We start from the raw sequence: 17,183 nt of genomic DNA, 5'->3' as shown, positions 1-17,183 counted from the left end.
AATAAATAAATAAATAAATAAATAAACTGTAAGTTTAGGATTTGAGGCTTTGACTTCAATTAAATTAAGACCTTCCATTTGTTGTATGAATAAAGAATACGTAATTATTTCAAAATGATAATGTGGGCAAGGCAGATATGGCTATTTCCATTATAAGTGTGTTTACTTTAAAAGGTCATTTTTAAAGCTCTGGAAAATTATGTAATATTTAACTTGCATGATCTCATAATTTAAATGGCACTGGACACTCTGATGAAGTAATATTTAAGAAAGCTCATGCCACAATAAATTATTAGATAGCACAATTCATATAAATTACTATATGAAAACATAACATTTTATAAAGAGGAAAAAAGTGTAACATCTTTATTACATCTGCAGCAGCAACGCCAGGCAGGTCCAACACCAGTACCAGGCAGGTCCAGCAGCAGCAAGCAGCCGACCAATTCTTCAGTGAGTTAAATAAAATCAGAAGTAGTTTATTCCTCTTATTCTAATGACATAATCTATTGCATTTATCCTCTCAGCTGCTTTATGAAGAGGACTATTATTTGTATTTTAAAAATGAATAACTGAAGCTAATAAAATCTTCCACAATAAGTTGTGACAGCATTGGAACTTCAGACTAGATGTCCCAAATTCCAGCACACTTCATTAGAATATTAGCACAACATTTTAGGTGTATAGAACAAATGAATAGCAATAAATATTATTAAAATAATATTACTATTTTTCACATGAAATCAGATATGTATACAAATGAAGTAACAGTTATAAGCAAGCCCTTTCCCTATGCTAAGTATCAGAAAGTTTCATAACTCATTAATGTTTTCATCATTTTTAAAAAAAAACATATTTGTTCATGCAAAAAGAAAATATAGCCCAACCTACCAAAAACAGAATCATAAAGGACAAAGTAGGAAGACAAATTAAAATAAGCAACCAGTAAGAGAACACCTGTCCGGTCTAGACCTGATTACCAGGACCTGATGGATTATATCCCAGAGTTCTGAAGGAGCTGGCAGACGTGATCTCGGAACCATTGAACCATATCTTTCAAAGATCCTGGAGTGCCAGGGAACTACCAGAGGAAAAAACCTGATGTGGTTCCCATCTTCAAAAAAGGGGAAAAAATAAAACAGGTCCAGGAAAGTACTGACCAATTAGCCTGACATCAATACTTGGGAAGATCCTGGAAAAGATAAGCAAGAGATCTGCTAACACCTAGAAATAAGCAAAGTTATAACCAGAAGCCAACGTTGGTTTGTCAAAAACAGATCATGCCAAAAAACTCTTATTTCATTGTTTGACAAAGTGACTAAATTAGTGGACCAGAAAAATGCTGTAGACATAATGTACTTGGACTTCACTAAGGCATTTTAGAAGGCAAACCACAACTTTCTTAGTAAACTAGAAAAATGTGGGGTAGACAGCAGCATTACTAGATGGATTTGTAACTGGCTGACAAACAGCACTCAGTGTATAGTCCTTAATGAAACTACATCTACATGAGGAAAGTAAGTAGTGGGTACCTCAAGGTTCCATTTTAGGTACAGTATTCTTCAATATCTTCATAAATGATCTAGATGAGGGATTAGAAGGGGAACTCATCAAATCTGCAGACAACACTAAGCTGGCAGGAATAGCCAACACTCCAGAAGATAGGCTTAAGATCCAGATGGATCTCCACAGAATCAAACACCGGGCCTTATCTAACAAACTGAAATTCAATGGAGAAAAAATTAAGGTCCTACACTTAGGCAAGAAAAATCAAATGTACAGGTACAGATTAGGTGAAACCTGGCTCAATAGCAGCAACTATGAAAGGGATCTTGCAGTCCTAATGGACATTCACTTAAATATGAGCCAGCAGTGAATGGCAGCAGCCAAGAAAGTCAATGCACTCCTAGGCTCGATTAACAGAATGATAGAATCAAGATCACATGAAGTATTAGTACCGCTTTATAAAGCCTTAGTAAGACTACACTTGGAATACTGATCCAGTTTTGGTCATCACAATATAAAAAAAGATGTTGAGACCTTGGAAAAAGAGCAACAAAGATGATTAGGGACCTGGAGATTAAAACATGAAGAACAGTTACAGGAATTGGGTATGTCTACTCTAGTGAAAAGAAGGATTAGGGGTGACATGATAGCAGTGTTCCAATATTTGAAGGGTTGCCACAAAGAAGGGGTCAACCTATTTTCCAAAGTACCAGAAGGCAAGAGAAGAAACAATGGATGGAAACTAATCAAGGAGAGAAACAACCTAGAACTAAGGAGAAACTTCCTAAAAGAACAATTAACCATTGGAATGGCTTGCCTTCAGAAGTTGTGGGGAAATTTTTAAGAAGAGACTGGACAGCTTGAGCAGGGGCTTGGGCTAGAAGATCTCCAACTTCCCTTCCCATTATTCTGGTATTCATATAGGTAAAATATTTAATTGAATAACACAGATGCAAATATATTGGCTCCCTCTACCCTCCATCAATCAGTAATTGTTCATTTTTGCTGATCATAGCTATTGATGTATAATGATTGACTTTTTTAGAAGAAGCATAGCTAACCTAATCAATTATCAGAGCAACTGTCTTGGCACAAATAGCATGAAATAAAAAGTTGATATTTGAAAGTTGCCATTACAGGTAATTAGGACTAGGAACTCCATCATTAAGCAACATGGTTGTAAGGCATGATATCATGTGACTGTGCTGTCTTACAATGGCTGACCCAGTTGCCATTGTTAGGCTGTTCAGCCAGAGTGTCCCGTTGACTTGCTTGTCAAAAGCCTGTAGTGGAGGTTTGAAATATTGATCACGTGACCGTAGCATGCTGTGGAATAATTGTAAGCCAAGCACCCAAATCATGATCATGTGACAATGAGAATGCTGCAATGGCTGCAAATAGGGGAAACTATAAATACCCCTTGTTCAGCACCATCAAAACTTTGAATGGTTACTGTATGAGTGGACATTAAAGCGAGGGCTGCCTCTTATCTTTTGCCATCTGAATGTATGAGAGTGATTAATCATTTGGGTTAATGTAAAAGTTAGTTACCCAATTGAAGTGTTTGAAACTTATTATTTGGGAATAACACTTTATAATAAAATTATGTACTACCTGTACCCGGCCACGCATTGCTGTGGCTCAGTCTGGCTAAATGGAAAAGAAAGAAAAGAGAAAGCGCACGTTTCTAATATGTTTAATTTCACAGTGCTTGTGGGTATACAATATTTTTTGTTGTTCCATTGTCTGTGCATCAATTCCAACGCAATGTCACACGAAATAATTAAATCAAAATGAAAATAAATCGAAATCTATGAAAATTCAATTTAACAATGCAATCGGAAACATTGAAATGGAATCGTAAAATTGGAAATTTGGAAATTGTAAATGGATCGTAAATTGGAAACATAGAAATGGAATGGTAAAATCATAACGTGTGTTGCTTTTATGTCCAACAGATGGCGCTGTTTTTCAAAAAAGCATGTTTTACCTTTCACAGGTGTGACATCTATATAATATAGGTATATAAAAACACGCACATATTCGAATGCAACGTTGTGTCAAAATTTCAAAGTAATCGGTGAAGAACTTTCGGAGATTTAAGATTTTGAACAAACGAACATTTACATTTTTATTTATATAGATTCAGCTGTATATAATTTCATATTGGTCAAACCAAGCTGAATACAAGACTAACATCTGGGTTGTCTTTATAGTAGATTGGAATCAAGTGATAGTCTCCATAACACCTTTCTGGTATTGGGAAGCTTCTAATTTATTAGAAATATTTATCTAGCTGAATGAAAGTAGCGACTCTAGTCATTTCCGTTCTCCCTTGGCAGAATATGCCTTTTAAACTTCTAAAATCTATTCTGGATATTCAGGAGATAGTAGGAAAATTGATCCTGGGGTTTGCCAGAAGTAGGAAAAATACTGAAGGCAGTGTCATATCCTCCTCCTCCCCCCCACCCACCCCCGTCTCTAATATGGTAGAAATGTTCTGATTAGAATTTATATGGAGACTCAGTTCTGCCATTGAATAAAGACCCAGGGCAGAATTAACCCATTTATGTGATGGTCAACAAAATAACAAAAATATAAAGAGGTCCCTGTTCTGAATATTTTACAGTGCTTTCTTTTGAACAGTGAGATAACAACATGAGAAAATGTATTTAAGTGATTTCTCTTTTCTCACTATCTGCCTGCCAAACTTCCTTGTGGTAATGACTGAGCAATATTTGCAAACTTATTGATTGTAGTAAAGGTATCAATAGTACAAAATGGTCCAAAGTATTGAATATGCATGATACAGATATAGTGCTTCAAATAGTTGTGATTTATTTGATATTTACAAATAATTTATATGCATTGTGTTGAATAAGAATAAGGGACTTTTGAAAAAAGCTGCCAGTAAAGAGCAAATTCCCAAGCCATGCATTTGCTTTACAAAATGTTTGCTATGAATATCAATAGAAAACATTGAAAAAATAAGAATTTCAAATTCTGTTGGAGCTCCCAGTTATACTTGGCATATGCCAGTTACATTATATTTATAAATATGTAATCTATGTATAGTATGTCTTCTCTGAAATATAGTAAATTTTTATTATAATTCTGCAGTGCAGCAGTGCTTAAATATTGTTAATAGCTGTAAGTTGACCTGATTTAGTCTGTAATCCTAAATCTTGAAATCTCCTTTGCCTTCATTTATTATCTCTGATGTATACTTTTATAAACACGCAGTCCAAGGGGTATTAATCTTCATTTAAATTTCTTATATTGAATATCACCTATTAGACTATATTGATGAAAATAATAATGTTATTATTGAAGGTCAAACATTTATTTTATTAGAATATAGCAGAAAATAATCTTTTGTTATAAGAGAAATATTTTTAATATTTTTTTCTGAAAGACTTGATGCTATCTTGTGTTAGTTTAGTCCATTGTTTCTCAGACATATGCATGTTTTTCTCAGAAAAAATAGGGTCCCCCTTTCTAGTTGAGACCTGTATTATTTGATAGAATTATTTAAAATATTAAAGATTGAGAATCTGAGAATTATTTATTTAGAGCAGGGGTGTCAAACTGCCGGCCCGCGGGCCGGTTTCATCATACTGGAGCCGTGCCCACCCCATTGCCGGCAACGGCGAAAAAGCTCTGATAAGTTGTGCGACGTCGCGAGTTTGATGTGTCTGATTTAGTGCATCCTAGGTAGTATAGTTTTATCAATGCACATGACTCCATTGCCAACTTGTTCTGGCAGAATTCCAATAAAAAGAGTTGTTGTTGTTAGTTGCGAAGTCGTGTCCGACCCATCGTGACCCCATGTTTCTCCAGGTCAGCGGTTCTCAACCTATGGGTCGCGACCCCATTTGGGGTCGATCGACCATTTCACAGGGGTCGCCAAGCAAGGCTGTCCGCCATTTTTTTCCCCTTTTCCGGCGGGTGCCTTACCTCCCTTGAGCTGGGCCAACTGGTGGTCGACCTGCTCCGTCTCTGCCGCTTGCCAGCTACGCCTCGGCCTGTGCAGGGGGCGGAACCACGCATGCGCGGCGCTCCCGGGCAGGGAAAGTCCTCGACTTACGACCGGTTGGGTAGTCCTCGACTTATGACCGGTTTAGTCCTCGACTTACGACCGGTTTAGTCCTCGACCTACGACCGGTTTAGTCCTCGACTTACGACCGGTTGGGGGTCGCGGCATTAAAAAGGTTGAGAACCACTGCTCCAGGCCTTCTTGTCCTCTACCAATTCCTTTGAAGTTTGAAGTTTGAAGTTTGAAGTTTATTGTATTTATATCCCGCCCTTCTCCTGGTGGACTTTCCTATTATGGAGATACTGCAAAAGAAAAACTTTTGCTGTAGTCTTGGCTGTTAATTAACATAATAGTTCTACAGGTAGTCCTTGACTTACAACTGTTCATTTAGTGACCATCTGAAATTGTAACAACTTATGACTGTTTTTCACACTTACGACCACTGCAGCATCCCCATGGTCACATGATCAAAGTTTGAAAGTTTGGCAACTGGTTCATATATTTATGACAGTTGCAGTATCCTATGGTCATGTGATGATCATCTGTCAAACAAAGTCAATGGGGAGGCCAAATTCACTTTACAACTGTGTTACGAACTTAACAACTGTGGTGATTCACTTATCAATTGTGGCAAGAAATGTCATAAAATGGGATAAAACTCATTTAACAAATGTTTCACTTAGCAGCAGAAATTTTAGGCTCAGTTGTAGTCATAAGTCAATGACTACCTGTATCAGGAAAATGGATGAATTATTTATTTTTTTAGTTGGTTGATCAGGACATGTGTCTCTTAAAATATTATTTTGGACTCTATTGAATCGACTTTTACAGAATTCCTATATGGCATGATTAGTGCCAAGGGCTGATATGCAGTTTTCACCAGCAACATCTGGATTGGCTGTAAGCTGATCTAGAACTTGATTATTTAATGGCAAAGTATGTTAGCATTTGTTTTAAAGTACAATTTACAATATTTCATGACAAAAATGCTGTAATAAGTCTACCAGCCGCACGAGTTTTAAAATTCAAAATTTGAAGTTGGGCAATACCTTTATTAGGGCAAAGAAAACTGGAAAAAGAATATGCAAGTTTCTTAATTTTTCATTGAACAAAAGTTAAAAAAATGGGGAAGGATGAAAAAAGCTTTGAAGAAGTCGCTTTTATGTTTAAAAGTTAAGAAATGCATCTGTTTTTGATGATAGTATAAAAGCTTAGTTATGGTGCTGGTTTTCTAACAAGGAAAATGTTTTCCAAACATCCATGGTTAATTAGACTGGAATTGGTTTTGATCCTGATGATTTCATATTATGTTTTGATATTAAATAAAATTACAAAACCATCCAATTTTTAAATAAAAATCTGAAAAACATCAAGACAAATACTTGCTTATTAAACAACAAAAAAGTATCTTTTAATTTAAAAGGTTGATTCAGTAGAATCTTCCTTATGGTTTCTGAAATCATTAAACCTCAATCTCCTTTTGGAGGGATTTAAATCAATTTGATTTTAATCAGACTTGCCTTGAGTAAAAGTAATCCATTTATTTGGGGAATGATTCTAAAATTATGACTAATGGTAGCTACAATGTCTTCCATACTGTCTGTTCCAGTAGTTACTAATCATAATTAATAAGCAGAATTTACTATAAGTAGCAAAGGAATTTGTAGTTTCCACAGATTTATTTTCTGCATTTTAATTGAGGTCTTACTGTACTTTGATAAGTCAACATGAAACATACCCAGTATGAAAAAAATGAAATTAATTCCAATTATCATACTGGACATTACAAGAATATTTAAAATTTATGTCTAGCATCCTTTCGTTATCTTTTAGGCCTTTTATCCCTTCATTTTTTCACTGCAAGTAATTGTTCCAAGTCTCAGAGAAAAGTTTCAAAAAATTTTATTTTTAAAATTTTATTTGTATTCTGACTTTTATTACTTTTACAAATAAGATGATGAACATATCCAACACATCTTCTTCCTCCTAATTTCCCCAGAACAAGTTAAAATCATGCATATTTCACACAGCTGTAGATTAAATAATTATTTCCATGCTTCCTCAAAGCATGTTTTTTATATATTACTGTTTCCTTGAGGCTGTTAACGTTGCTATTGTTTTTGACATTGTAGATCTTTGGGTTGTGTGCCATTTGTGCTCTTTTTTGGGTAGGGAGGTCCTGCTTGCTGTCACTCATGCCCTTGTGCCTACTAAATGTGTTCTAAATGGGGCTGCCCTTAAAGAGCATGTGGAAACTTCAACTGGTACAGAGCACCTGCATGGGTAGTAAATGACACAGTTAATCCATACATCTGTAAGCTGCATTGGTTGCCAGTGTGCTTCTGAATGCAATTAAAAATACTGGTTGTCACCTTTAGAGCCCTTCATGGTATTGAGATTGGGTTACCTGAGGAACCCCACATACATACTTTTTTTTTTTTTAAGCTGGAAGGATGCAGCTTCATAAGGAATGCTGCCTCATTCCACAACAGTGCTCCATTCTGGGTTAGCAATATCTTTCAAATCTGCAATACTCTTGGATAGAGCTAGAAACCCTTTGAACCACATGTATCAGTAAAAAGTAATTTAATTTAATGTTGCTTGTTCACCTATTTCGGGCAGCACTTTGTTGGACAAAATGATTTTTTTAATGGAATTTCTCTTTTTCACAATAGACAATGGACTTTTATTATTTTATTTTTTTCAAACTGTTAATATGTTTACCCATTTGTTTGATCTCTTACTTGTGAAGTAGTTCTTAGGATACATTATTTAAGAATGTTCGGCCTCAATTCTTAAATGAAGCAAGTAATTGTTTAATTTGGTGTGGGAGCCATGCGTTACATTGTTAATTGTGACATTTCTCTTTAAAATGTTTCAGTAGTTTAAATTCTGCTTTTTCTGTTTCTTCAGTCTGCTTCTAGGTCAGATTTGTACATTATAGCCAAGACTTAAGTTGATTCCTGTATGTGACTATAAATAGTTAACGAGTCATAGACAGCTGCTTCACAGGTTAAGTGACTGTCAGCTGAACTCTTCCTTTCTGTCATCTGCTTTCAGTTACCTTAATACATTTTCAATATCAGATTAGGGAAAAATTCACTGCAGAAGAACATTTTCTTGTTAATGTTTCCTCAAAAAATCTTAATTAGGGTCTTCTGACATAAAAATAATATTTTCTACACAGATTAATCTGGAAAGATATATATTTGATAGAAGATGAATAGTGAAAAAAATAAGTTTCTCTGATGAAAAACCAGCAGTGTTAAGATTATATATATATGTATGTGTGTATGTGTGTGTGTGTGTGTATACACACACACACACACACACACACACACTATTTTACACCACACTGAAGAAGCTTCTTGGATGAGAAACAAAATGTTTTCAAGGAAAAAAATGAAGAAAGTCCAGTTGCCCTTTGAACAGCACCTTTGGGACAATCATGACCCGGATGATTGAGAATCTCCATAGACATTCTACTCCAGACTTCTGAAGATTGGTTTAAGCCTTTTATGTTTTAAGAATAAAAAAATAGTGCTTTAAGTTTAATAATTCAGGTGAGATGTCCATATCTTAGAATAAAATACTAAAGTTAATCCTTGTCAACAATACAAATGATTAACATGCATAGAAATCAAAGAGAAAAAAAAAAACAATGTTCCTCAAATTTTTAACTTTTTGCACTGCTCCCACTTGAGAGACTATCTCAACTACATTGATTTAGTATTTAAAAATATGTATTTAGTACATATACAGTAGCTGAAATCTGTTGCTCTTTCTCTTAGCCTTTCAGCCCTGACTTCATAATCTTCAACTAAAAACAATGATAGTCAGAAAAATATCTACTTATATTAAAATGTACATTTGCCGAAAAGAAAATTGATTTAAGTGTGTGTGCAACATGTATATTTATGGATATATTGATTTCTGTACAATTATATTTTAGAACCAAGTGATAGGAATTTGGAGATTAATGATTTCTTTTAGACCTATGGTCTTTATTTGGGGTAAAAGATCAGCTCCATATCCACAGGATATACAGAAAAAGGGAAAACATTAATTCACAGATGCATACTGAATTAAACTATCCCATGACAAAGACAAAAGTACAAAGATGAAAATGATAAAATGTTAGGGAGCTACAATCAGCAATGGCTCTTTAAAAAAAAATATATTTCCTGATGTACCTTCTGCTGATTTAAGATAAATTCAGTTCATTGCAAGTTAGGAGAAGTCTTAGCATTACACCGGTACCATTTAACTGGAAAGAAAAAAAGGTATGAGAATTAAAGGTCTGGTTCTAGAAATTTAATGAAAGAAAATGATTCTTAGATATCTATTGGATGAAGGTCATCAAAATTAAAGGTAGTCATACCAGAAGAGCTGCGTAATTGGGTTATTGAGCTCTGTTGTGTATAAATGTGAAACTATTACACTGGTTTCCATCTCTTTAAAGCAGCCATGGTTTTTCCTAGGATTGTGCTGTTCCCCATTGCAGTTATTTGGTGTATTCCATTAGCTTCTTTCTGCTAAACTGCCTTTTTAAACAACACTTCTTTTTTTCTCATTTCAGGGAAATGAAGCAAGCTACCCACTGGAAATGTGTTCGCACTGTAAGTTCAACTTTACTTAGACTGCTTGTAACAAAAGTGCAGGTGTTGTCCTGAGAATACTCTTCTCAGTATAGAAGAGAATAGATAGTTCAAGTTTATAATAAAAAGGCAAGAACAGTTTTTTGCAGGTTTATTTCTCACCATACAGCAAGGATAAATTGCTTTGGCTAATTGAGAATGAGCCACCATTGAATAGTATCTGTTTTTAAGATAACTGGTCAATATATTAGTAGTATTTGATTTGTACCTTCAAAGGATAAAAATCAGTGGATTAAACGTTGGCAATATAAATAATTATTTTTTTTAAACTTTTCTTTAAACTTAAATTTTGTTTATTTATTGGTATCCCATCTTAATTATTTTTATAAATAATTTGCACAGTATTCCTTCCTCCTCCTAGTTTCCCTACAACAACAAACCAGTGATGTGAGTTGGGCTGGGAGAGATGACTGACCCAAAGTCATCCAGCCAGGTTTCGTGCCTTAAGCAGGACTAGAATTCAGTCTCCTGGTGTCTAAACCAATAAACCAAACTGCCTCTCCTTACCAGCTTTAAAATGAGGAAGGCCAATTATAATTCTTGGAAGTAATTCAGCTTTAATTATAATTTAATATAACAATGTAGTATATGGAATTCAGCTAAACTGAATTTGTATATACAAAATCTCTATATGGTATTCTGTTGTATTATTCTTGTATCAGTACCTTGCAAAGCTACTCCTAAAGTATTGAGGGATTCATTGAAATATTGTCTGTGAGTTGAAAAAGAAAGGATGGGAGGATTAGTTATACATAAACACTGTCATTAATCTTTCTTCCCAAAAGTTATGCACAAAGTGAAAGATTTAAATTAGTTTCAACAAAAGATGACAATTAAATTTCAACAAACCATGACAATTTATTCTCAGTCCCTTTGAACTTCTTTAACCAACAGATGTACATATTTCATTGTAATTCTGTCTTCTCTGAAGACTTGGAATATGTACAAAATAATAAATAACAATAAAACAAAACCATTCCCTTCACTATAAAGATGCCCTTTTTAAATGCTGAAATTTAAAAACATATCAGGGCAAAATATTCCGTAAGAAGGAGAACATCATGGAAAATCTCTACCTCAAAATCCACAATCCTCTTCTGATGGACGTATGATGAAGTGTCTTACTGGACAGGTAGAACCATGCTTGATAAGATGGTGTCTTATAGCTTCCTGGAACCACACCAAGCAGGACTTTATAGGTAATAACCAGTGCTTTGAATCCTGCCCAGAATTCTACTGGCAATTGTGATTACAATATAGAGTAACACATTTTCTCTGTTAACTTCCTGGACACCAGATTTTCTACCCATTTAAACTTCTGGGTTGTCTTAAAAAATAACTCCACATGGAATACAGGTATGTTTTTTTTTCTACATAAATGCCCAACTCACAATTATGATATTGCAGCGAACCACAATCATGGGATTGCCATTTGTGACCTTTGCAGGCTTCCCATATTTTCCCAAGGAGCCCTGCTGCAGAGTATGAGGAATACTGTGTTCTGTAGCAAGTACAAGGAATCATTTTATAAAGAATCCAAAGTCATAATGAAGTGTAATTTCATGATTGAATTAATGAATTTATTCTACTTATCTCATATGGTTCTATCCAATTGATATTTGGATTTGAGCTAATGGAAGTGACACCATCTGCAATGAAATCAGCAAACTCATCTAGCTAGTCCCATCACTAAAAATGTTGCAGGTTAGACTAAATTAGATTAGATTAGATTCTGCAGATACAGCAGAGTCTAGTACAGTGTTTCTCAACCTTGACAATTTTAAGGCATGTGGACTTCAACTTCCAGAATTCCACAGCCAGAAATGCTGGCTGTGGAATTCTGGGAGTTGAGGTCCACATGCCTTAAAATTGTCAAGGTTGAGAAACACTGGTCTAGTAGTTGCATTTATCACTACAGTACTGTGAAAGCCCAAAACCTATTTGAATGGTTGCTTGGTCAAACTGACTTTTCACTTGCTTTATCTCCCAACACTCCTAAAACTGTTAGGGATTGGTAACTGAAAAGAGGCCTTGCAGGAACAATTTCACCCAGTCATTTGGTTATGCTCTCTCCAGAATGAACCAGATGCATTAGGATTTTTCTACTTTGTCATTAAGAGAACCCCCAAGTTCCAAGTCTTTTGATTTTGTTCTCAGTATGCTAAAAATTATGTTTACAATATTGCACTCAAAAAAAATTCTGAAGACTTTTTTGTAGCATTGTCAATTCTAATTGTACACTAGAATTAAGATTTTGTTATGTATATGCTGTTCCTGAAATCATACTGGAAGAACACCATGCTTTCAGGATTGGTAAGTACATATTCAACAGTTACTGGATGTTCCACTGGGTTAGATCTTGCAATAATATGATTAGATGGATTGAATCTCAGTGCATGATATTTGAAAATTGATACTACTTTTAGTATGAATTTAAATTTGTTTTGCATAAATGTTGATAGTCTCAATATGGTTCTGGTTCTTTTTGCTCCCAGATTGGAATAACACACAACACAGCTTTTCTTCACCTTTCCAGAAGGCTGTTATACAATTAGATTAGAACTCTTATTTTTCAAAGTAATTAATATAATCATATTTTTGACCAGACCTATGTTGTCATCTTCACAGAAAAAGTTTTACTTTATTATGCCACCTTTTGGGGAGAAAAAAGCACTTTGTAAGGTGCTAATATATACTTAAAACTGTAGTATGTAAATATAGAGCACCATTACATTCATACCTAAACTGAGTTTTGAATAGAAATTACTAATTTGTATCTCGTGTTCATAATCCAGTGGATACTTAATAGTTTGCAAAGGTTTTATCAAGATTGCTAGTGACATAAAAAAAAAGAATGTTACTTTGAATTGTCCTCCAATTTGCTATACAGGTAATCCTCAACTTATGACTATTTACTTAACAGTTCAAATTAACGATGACCTCAGAAAGGGTGCTATATGGTCTTTAGAATCTGAAAATCCTGCTTGGATTTTGGCAGAGAAGAATGTGGTGCCTAAGTGGAGTCCCCCAGGGCTTCCCTTTCCCCCCTGAAGCACATGGGACTCTGTCCATTTAATGACCTGAGAGATTACTTAACAATTGCAACTGGGAGTGCCAGGATTCTGGTTGTTAAGTGAAGCATGGGATGTCTCACTTAACAATCATTTTGCTTAACTACTAAAATTCCAGCCCCAGTTGTGGTTGTAAATTGAAGACTATCTGTACTTTATAACATAGGCATGCAGTCTTCTGAAAGTGCTTCCATTACATCAAGAATTGGCTAAAATTTACAAAGCACATTTAATTATTTCAGTAATCTATAATATATAGGGAGTGTGTATGTGTGTGCATACAGACACATATGTTTTGTAAGTGGTACATAAAACTTTATACATTATTTCCGGTGGTTTTTGAAGTCAGTGGAAAAAATATTTTCAGTTGGTTTACCTAATAGCTGGGTTACTATGGACTTCATCTAATATAATGGAATAGACCTTTTTCTTTTTTCCTGTAATGTTGGGATGGTGTGATGTGATGTAGAAGCAAACAATTATATGACTGGTTTTCAGTCATTAGCTGATATTCATCTACTAACCAGTGTTAGGTATAATTCCTTCAGTCTATAGGAAAATTCCTTAACATTTACAGATCAGTTTCAAATGTATTCAAGGAATATGTAGAACTACACACATCACATACTTTCTGTTACTTATTCAGCTTATTCTGCTACTTGTAAAATGACATAAGGTGTGGCTATCTTTTTTTTTTTTTACTGTTGTTGGATACAAAGAAAATGATGCAACATTCAATTTCATTCTAATGTTAATTTTTCCTCAAAGAAAACATCCAGGCTTATATTCTATAATATTATAGAATGAAATAATATACATTTCAGCCAAAAGAAACAAAATTTGGCAAGATTTTATTTTTTAAAATAAAGAATATTTGATCATTCAATATTTCTTTATTGTATTATAAATTTAATATTTGATCAACACCAGTTCAGTTTCATAAGGAGTTAAAACTACAAATAGAAATAAACTCATTTTTTATGCATTGTAACTGACCTCACTCTTATTCCCTCCTATTTAAAAGATAACTGACGTGGTTAGATAATTAAAAGATTTGTACCTGACAGATGCTTGTAAACATAAGGCTGAAGTTAACTAAGCACTGTTAGTCCTTTGAACACTTGAGTCAGCGTGTATTAGGTTATACAGAGCTCTACAGTAAAATGTGCAATGTCCTGTCCTATGAAAGGTAATCCATATTAATTTATTATATTTAAAACTGTTTATGTGTAAGAGTAAGGGGATATGCTTCTTAAATAGTCGTCGTTTCTAGGTCTGAACAAGAAATTGTATTACAAGAAAGAACTATTATATATTCAGTTTAGGTTTTCATATTTCTCTGTCTTCCTCCTCCCCCTTTGCCAGTTGATGCAGATGAGATTAAACGATTGGGGAAGAGATTTAAGAAGCTTGATTTAGATAACTCTGGTTCTTTAAGTGTGGAAGAATTTATGTCTTTGCCTGAGTTACAACAGAATCCCTTGGTACAACGAGTAATAGATATATTTGATACAGATGGAAATGGAGAAGTAGACTTCAAAGGTAAGAAAAATTTAATTTGCTATAGATGTATTCAAACTGTCAGCTTTCGTCTAATGTGATAATATGTAGAATTTTTGTAGTTTTTCTTAGTTATAAGCTTTAGTTATTCATGTTCTATGTGATAATGTAGCTTTCCAGTTGAGAAATGTTTTGTATTATGAGCTAGAAAGGATTCATAATGCTTCTATTCATAAATAGTATCTCTGAAATGTTGGAAAGCATTTAATAGTTTCGTAATTGTATATCTGTTTGGGAAAAGGAAATATGGTTTGTCCTACTCATGAGTGCAATTCCCTCGGTGGAAACATCTCATTTGATTCAGTTTTTAAAAGTTCTAATCACCATAGGTTAACCCCATCTAGGAATTAGTTTCTTGGACAGTTGTTCCACAGCTGAAAACCGTACTTATCCTTGATACCATTTCAAATGGCACAAGGATTGCAGAAAAGCCATTAAAAGTCTTAATGCTGAGTTTGGTTAGTGTGAAAAGAAGTGATCTTGTAGATAGTCACAGTACTTTAGAATTTGAAAAGTAAAACTTATCAAAAAGTAAAATAAACAAAAGTCCCAGGCTGTATTTTTTAAATAATAGTTTAGGAGCATATTTAAATAATCTGTGATCCTAAAGAAACAGAATTTTAAGCTTCCACTTTCGATATTTTTTATCCTAGTAATTAGATCATTAATTTTGGGCTCCAGAGCTGATTTGGGTTGGCTCTAGATACTTGCTTTTAAAATGTAGATGATAACCAGTGGGCAGTTGGATGTTTGATATGGTTAAAATGCAAGGAGATTGTTTTTCTATTCATTCCCTTTCAACTATTGACGATTCCACACAGAGTTCCTTGACTCTTGAATTCTGAGACCTGTAGGGAGATGAAAAATAAAGAAAGTATTCTGTTGCATTGTTCTAAGACTCCTTAACACTTACAGGGAGAAACCAGTTACTATAATTATACCTGCACCTTGGGCAGAGTGCTGTCGTATGGCAGTTGACCAGAGCTGCCCATGGCAGCCTTAGCTGCTCACTCAGGCATCAACCCAAGCAAAGCTGGCCAGGTCTGGAAAGCCTCATCCCCTTCCAGCACAAGCAAAGCTTTGCTTGAACTAATAGGCCGGATGGGCCTTGTTTGCCTTCTCGGCCAAGGGAGCAATGAGATAGGCAGGTGGAGGGAGCTGCAGCATCCCTGTGTTGTAAGTGCAGGTGGGCTGCCAAGGACCCGAATTGGTACCACATGACCACAGGTGGTGCTGCAATGATTGTAACTTTGCGCACAGAGTATAAGTACCTTGGTCCACCAACATCATAATTTCAAACAGTTGCTGAACAAATGGTTGTAAGTCAATGATTATCTTTAAAAGCTGCATTTTTATGTATCTTCTGAGAGTCACAAGATCTTGTCAAATAAGAAAATTTAAGTACATAGTACCTAACTTGGGGTCATAAAAACAATAATTAAAAATTACGGCTTTTAAGATTGTTACGGAAGAAAATTTGAGGGTATTTTCCAAAGTTTGGGATATATAAAATATTTTCTAAATTCTCTTTATATACCTGTATTCTGTAGAATTTATAGAAGGAGTCTCCCAGTTCAGTGTCAAAGGTGACAAAGAGCAGAAGTTGAGGTGTAAGTATATTATGTTTTGTTAACTACAAGCTACTATGTTTTATTAAAAAGTTGTTTTTCTGTTCTTCCTCACTTAATCTTACTTCATAAGCCATTGTAAGTTTTAATATACCTTGGGCTAGATAACAGTGATAACATGATTTTCATATTTCTGAGATAAATGGCTTTTACATAAAAATGGCTATTCTAATACTTCTCCATCCCCCTTTTCCCTTTGATACTTTGAACAGTGAGATATTTGCTAAGAAATAGTGCAAAGAATTGATTTTTAACTCTTCCTTAGCAATAACATGTAGCTGGAAATTATACAGTTATATAGACATAACTACTCTTACTGAATTTTAGCAATGAGAATTTGACAAGATATACAATGTATGTTTCAGATAATGCAAATTACATCATAGTTTATACAAATGCCATGGAAGTAGAGATTTATATAACAAAATATAAAGTAGTCATTGGTATAGTGATGTCAGACTTTTCATAACTAGTCCTTAGAACAGTGTTTCTCAACCTTGACAATTTTAAGGCATGTAGACTTCAACTCCCAGAATTCCACAGCCAGCAATGCTGGCTGTGGAATTCTGGGAGTTGAAGTCCACATGCCTGAAAATTGTCAAGGTTGAGAAACACTGCCTTAGAAGATTAAATGAGATTACTGACTATTATTGACTTAGTTTTAGCAACCTAGAATTAAGGAGAAATTTCTTTAATTTTCCTTCAATTGTAAGAATTTCCAAGC

At 34.6% G+C, this 17,183-nt stretch overlaps 1 protein-coding gene across 1 annotated transcript in view; it reads left to right on the top strand.

The window, feature by feature from the left end:
• Positions 1-17,183, top strand: part of WDR92 (WD repeat domain 92) — a 54,933-nt gene that overhangs the window by 13,502 nt on the left and 24,248 nt on the right. Inside the window, exons 2-4 of the mRNA XM_029283142.1 lie at positions 10,122-10,161; positions 14,637-14,813; positions 16,382-16,441. Coding sequence (XP_029138975.1) covers positions 10,122-10,161; positions 14,637-14,813; positions 16,382-16,441 — 277 coding nt within the window. The remainder of the gene's footprint in view (positions 1-10,121; positions 10,162-14,636; positions 14,814-16,381; positions 16,442-17,183) is intronic.

This window comes from Protobothrops mucrosquamatus, unplaced genomic scaffold (assembly GCF_001527695.2).
Source record: "Protobothrops mucrosquamatus isolate PMUCROS unplaced genomic scaffold, P.Mucros_1.0 scaffold_45, whole genome shotgun sequence".
Lineage (NCBI taxonomy): Eukaryota > Metazoa > Chordata > Lepidosauria > Squamata > Viperidae > Protobothrops > Protobothrops mucrosquamatus.
The sequence above is the reverse complement of the archived record's forward strand: the minus strand, read 5'-3'. Positions and strand labels throughout refer to the sequence as shown.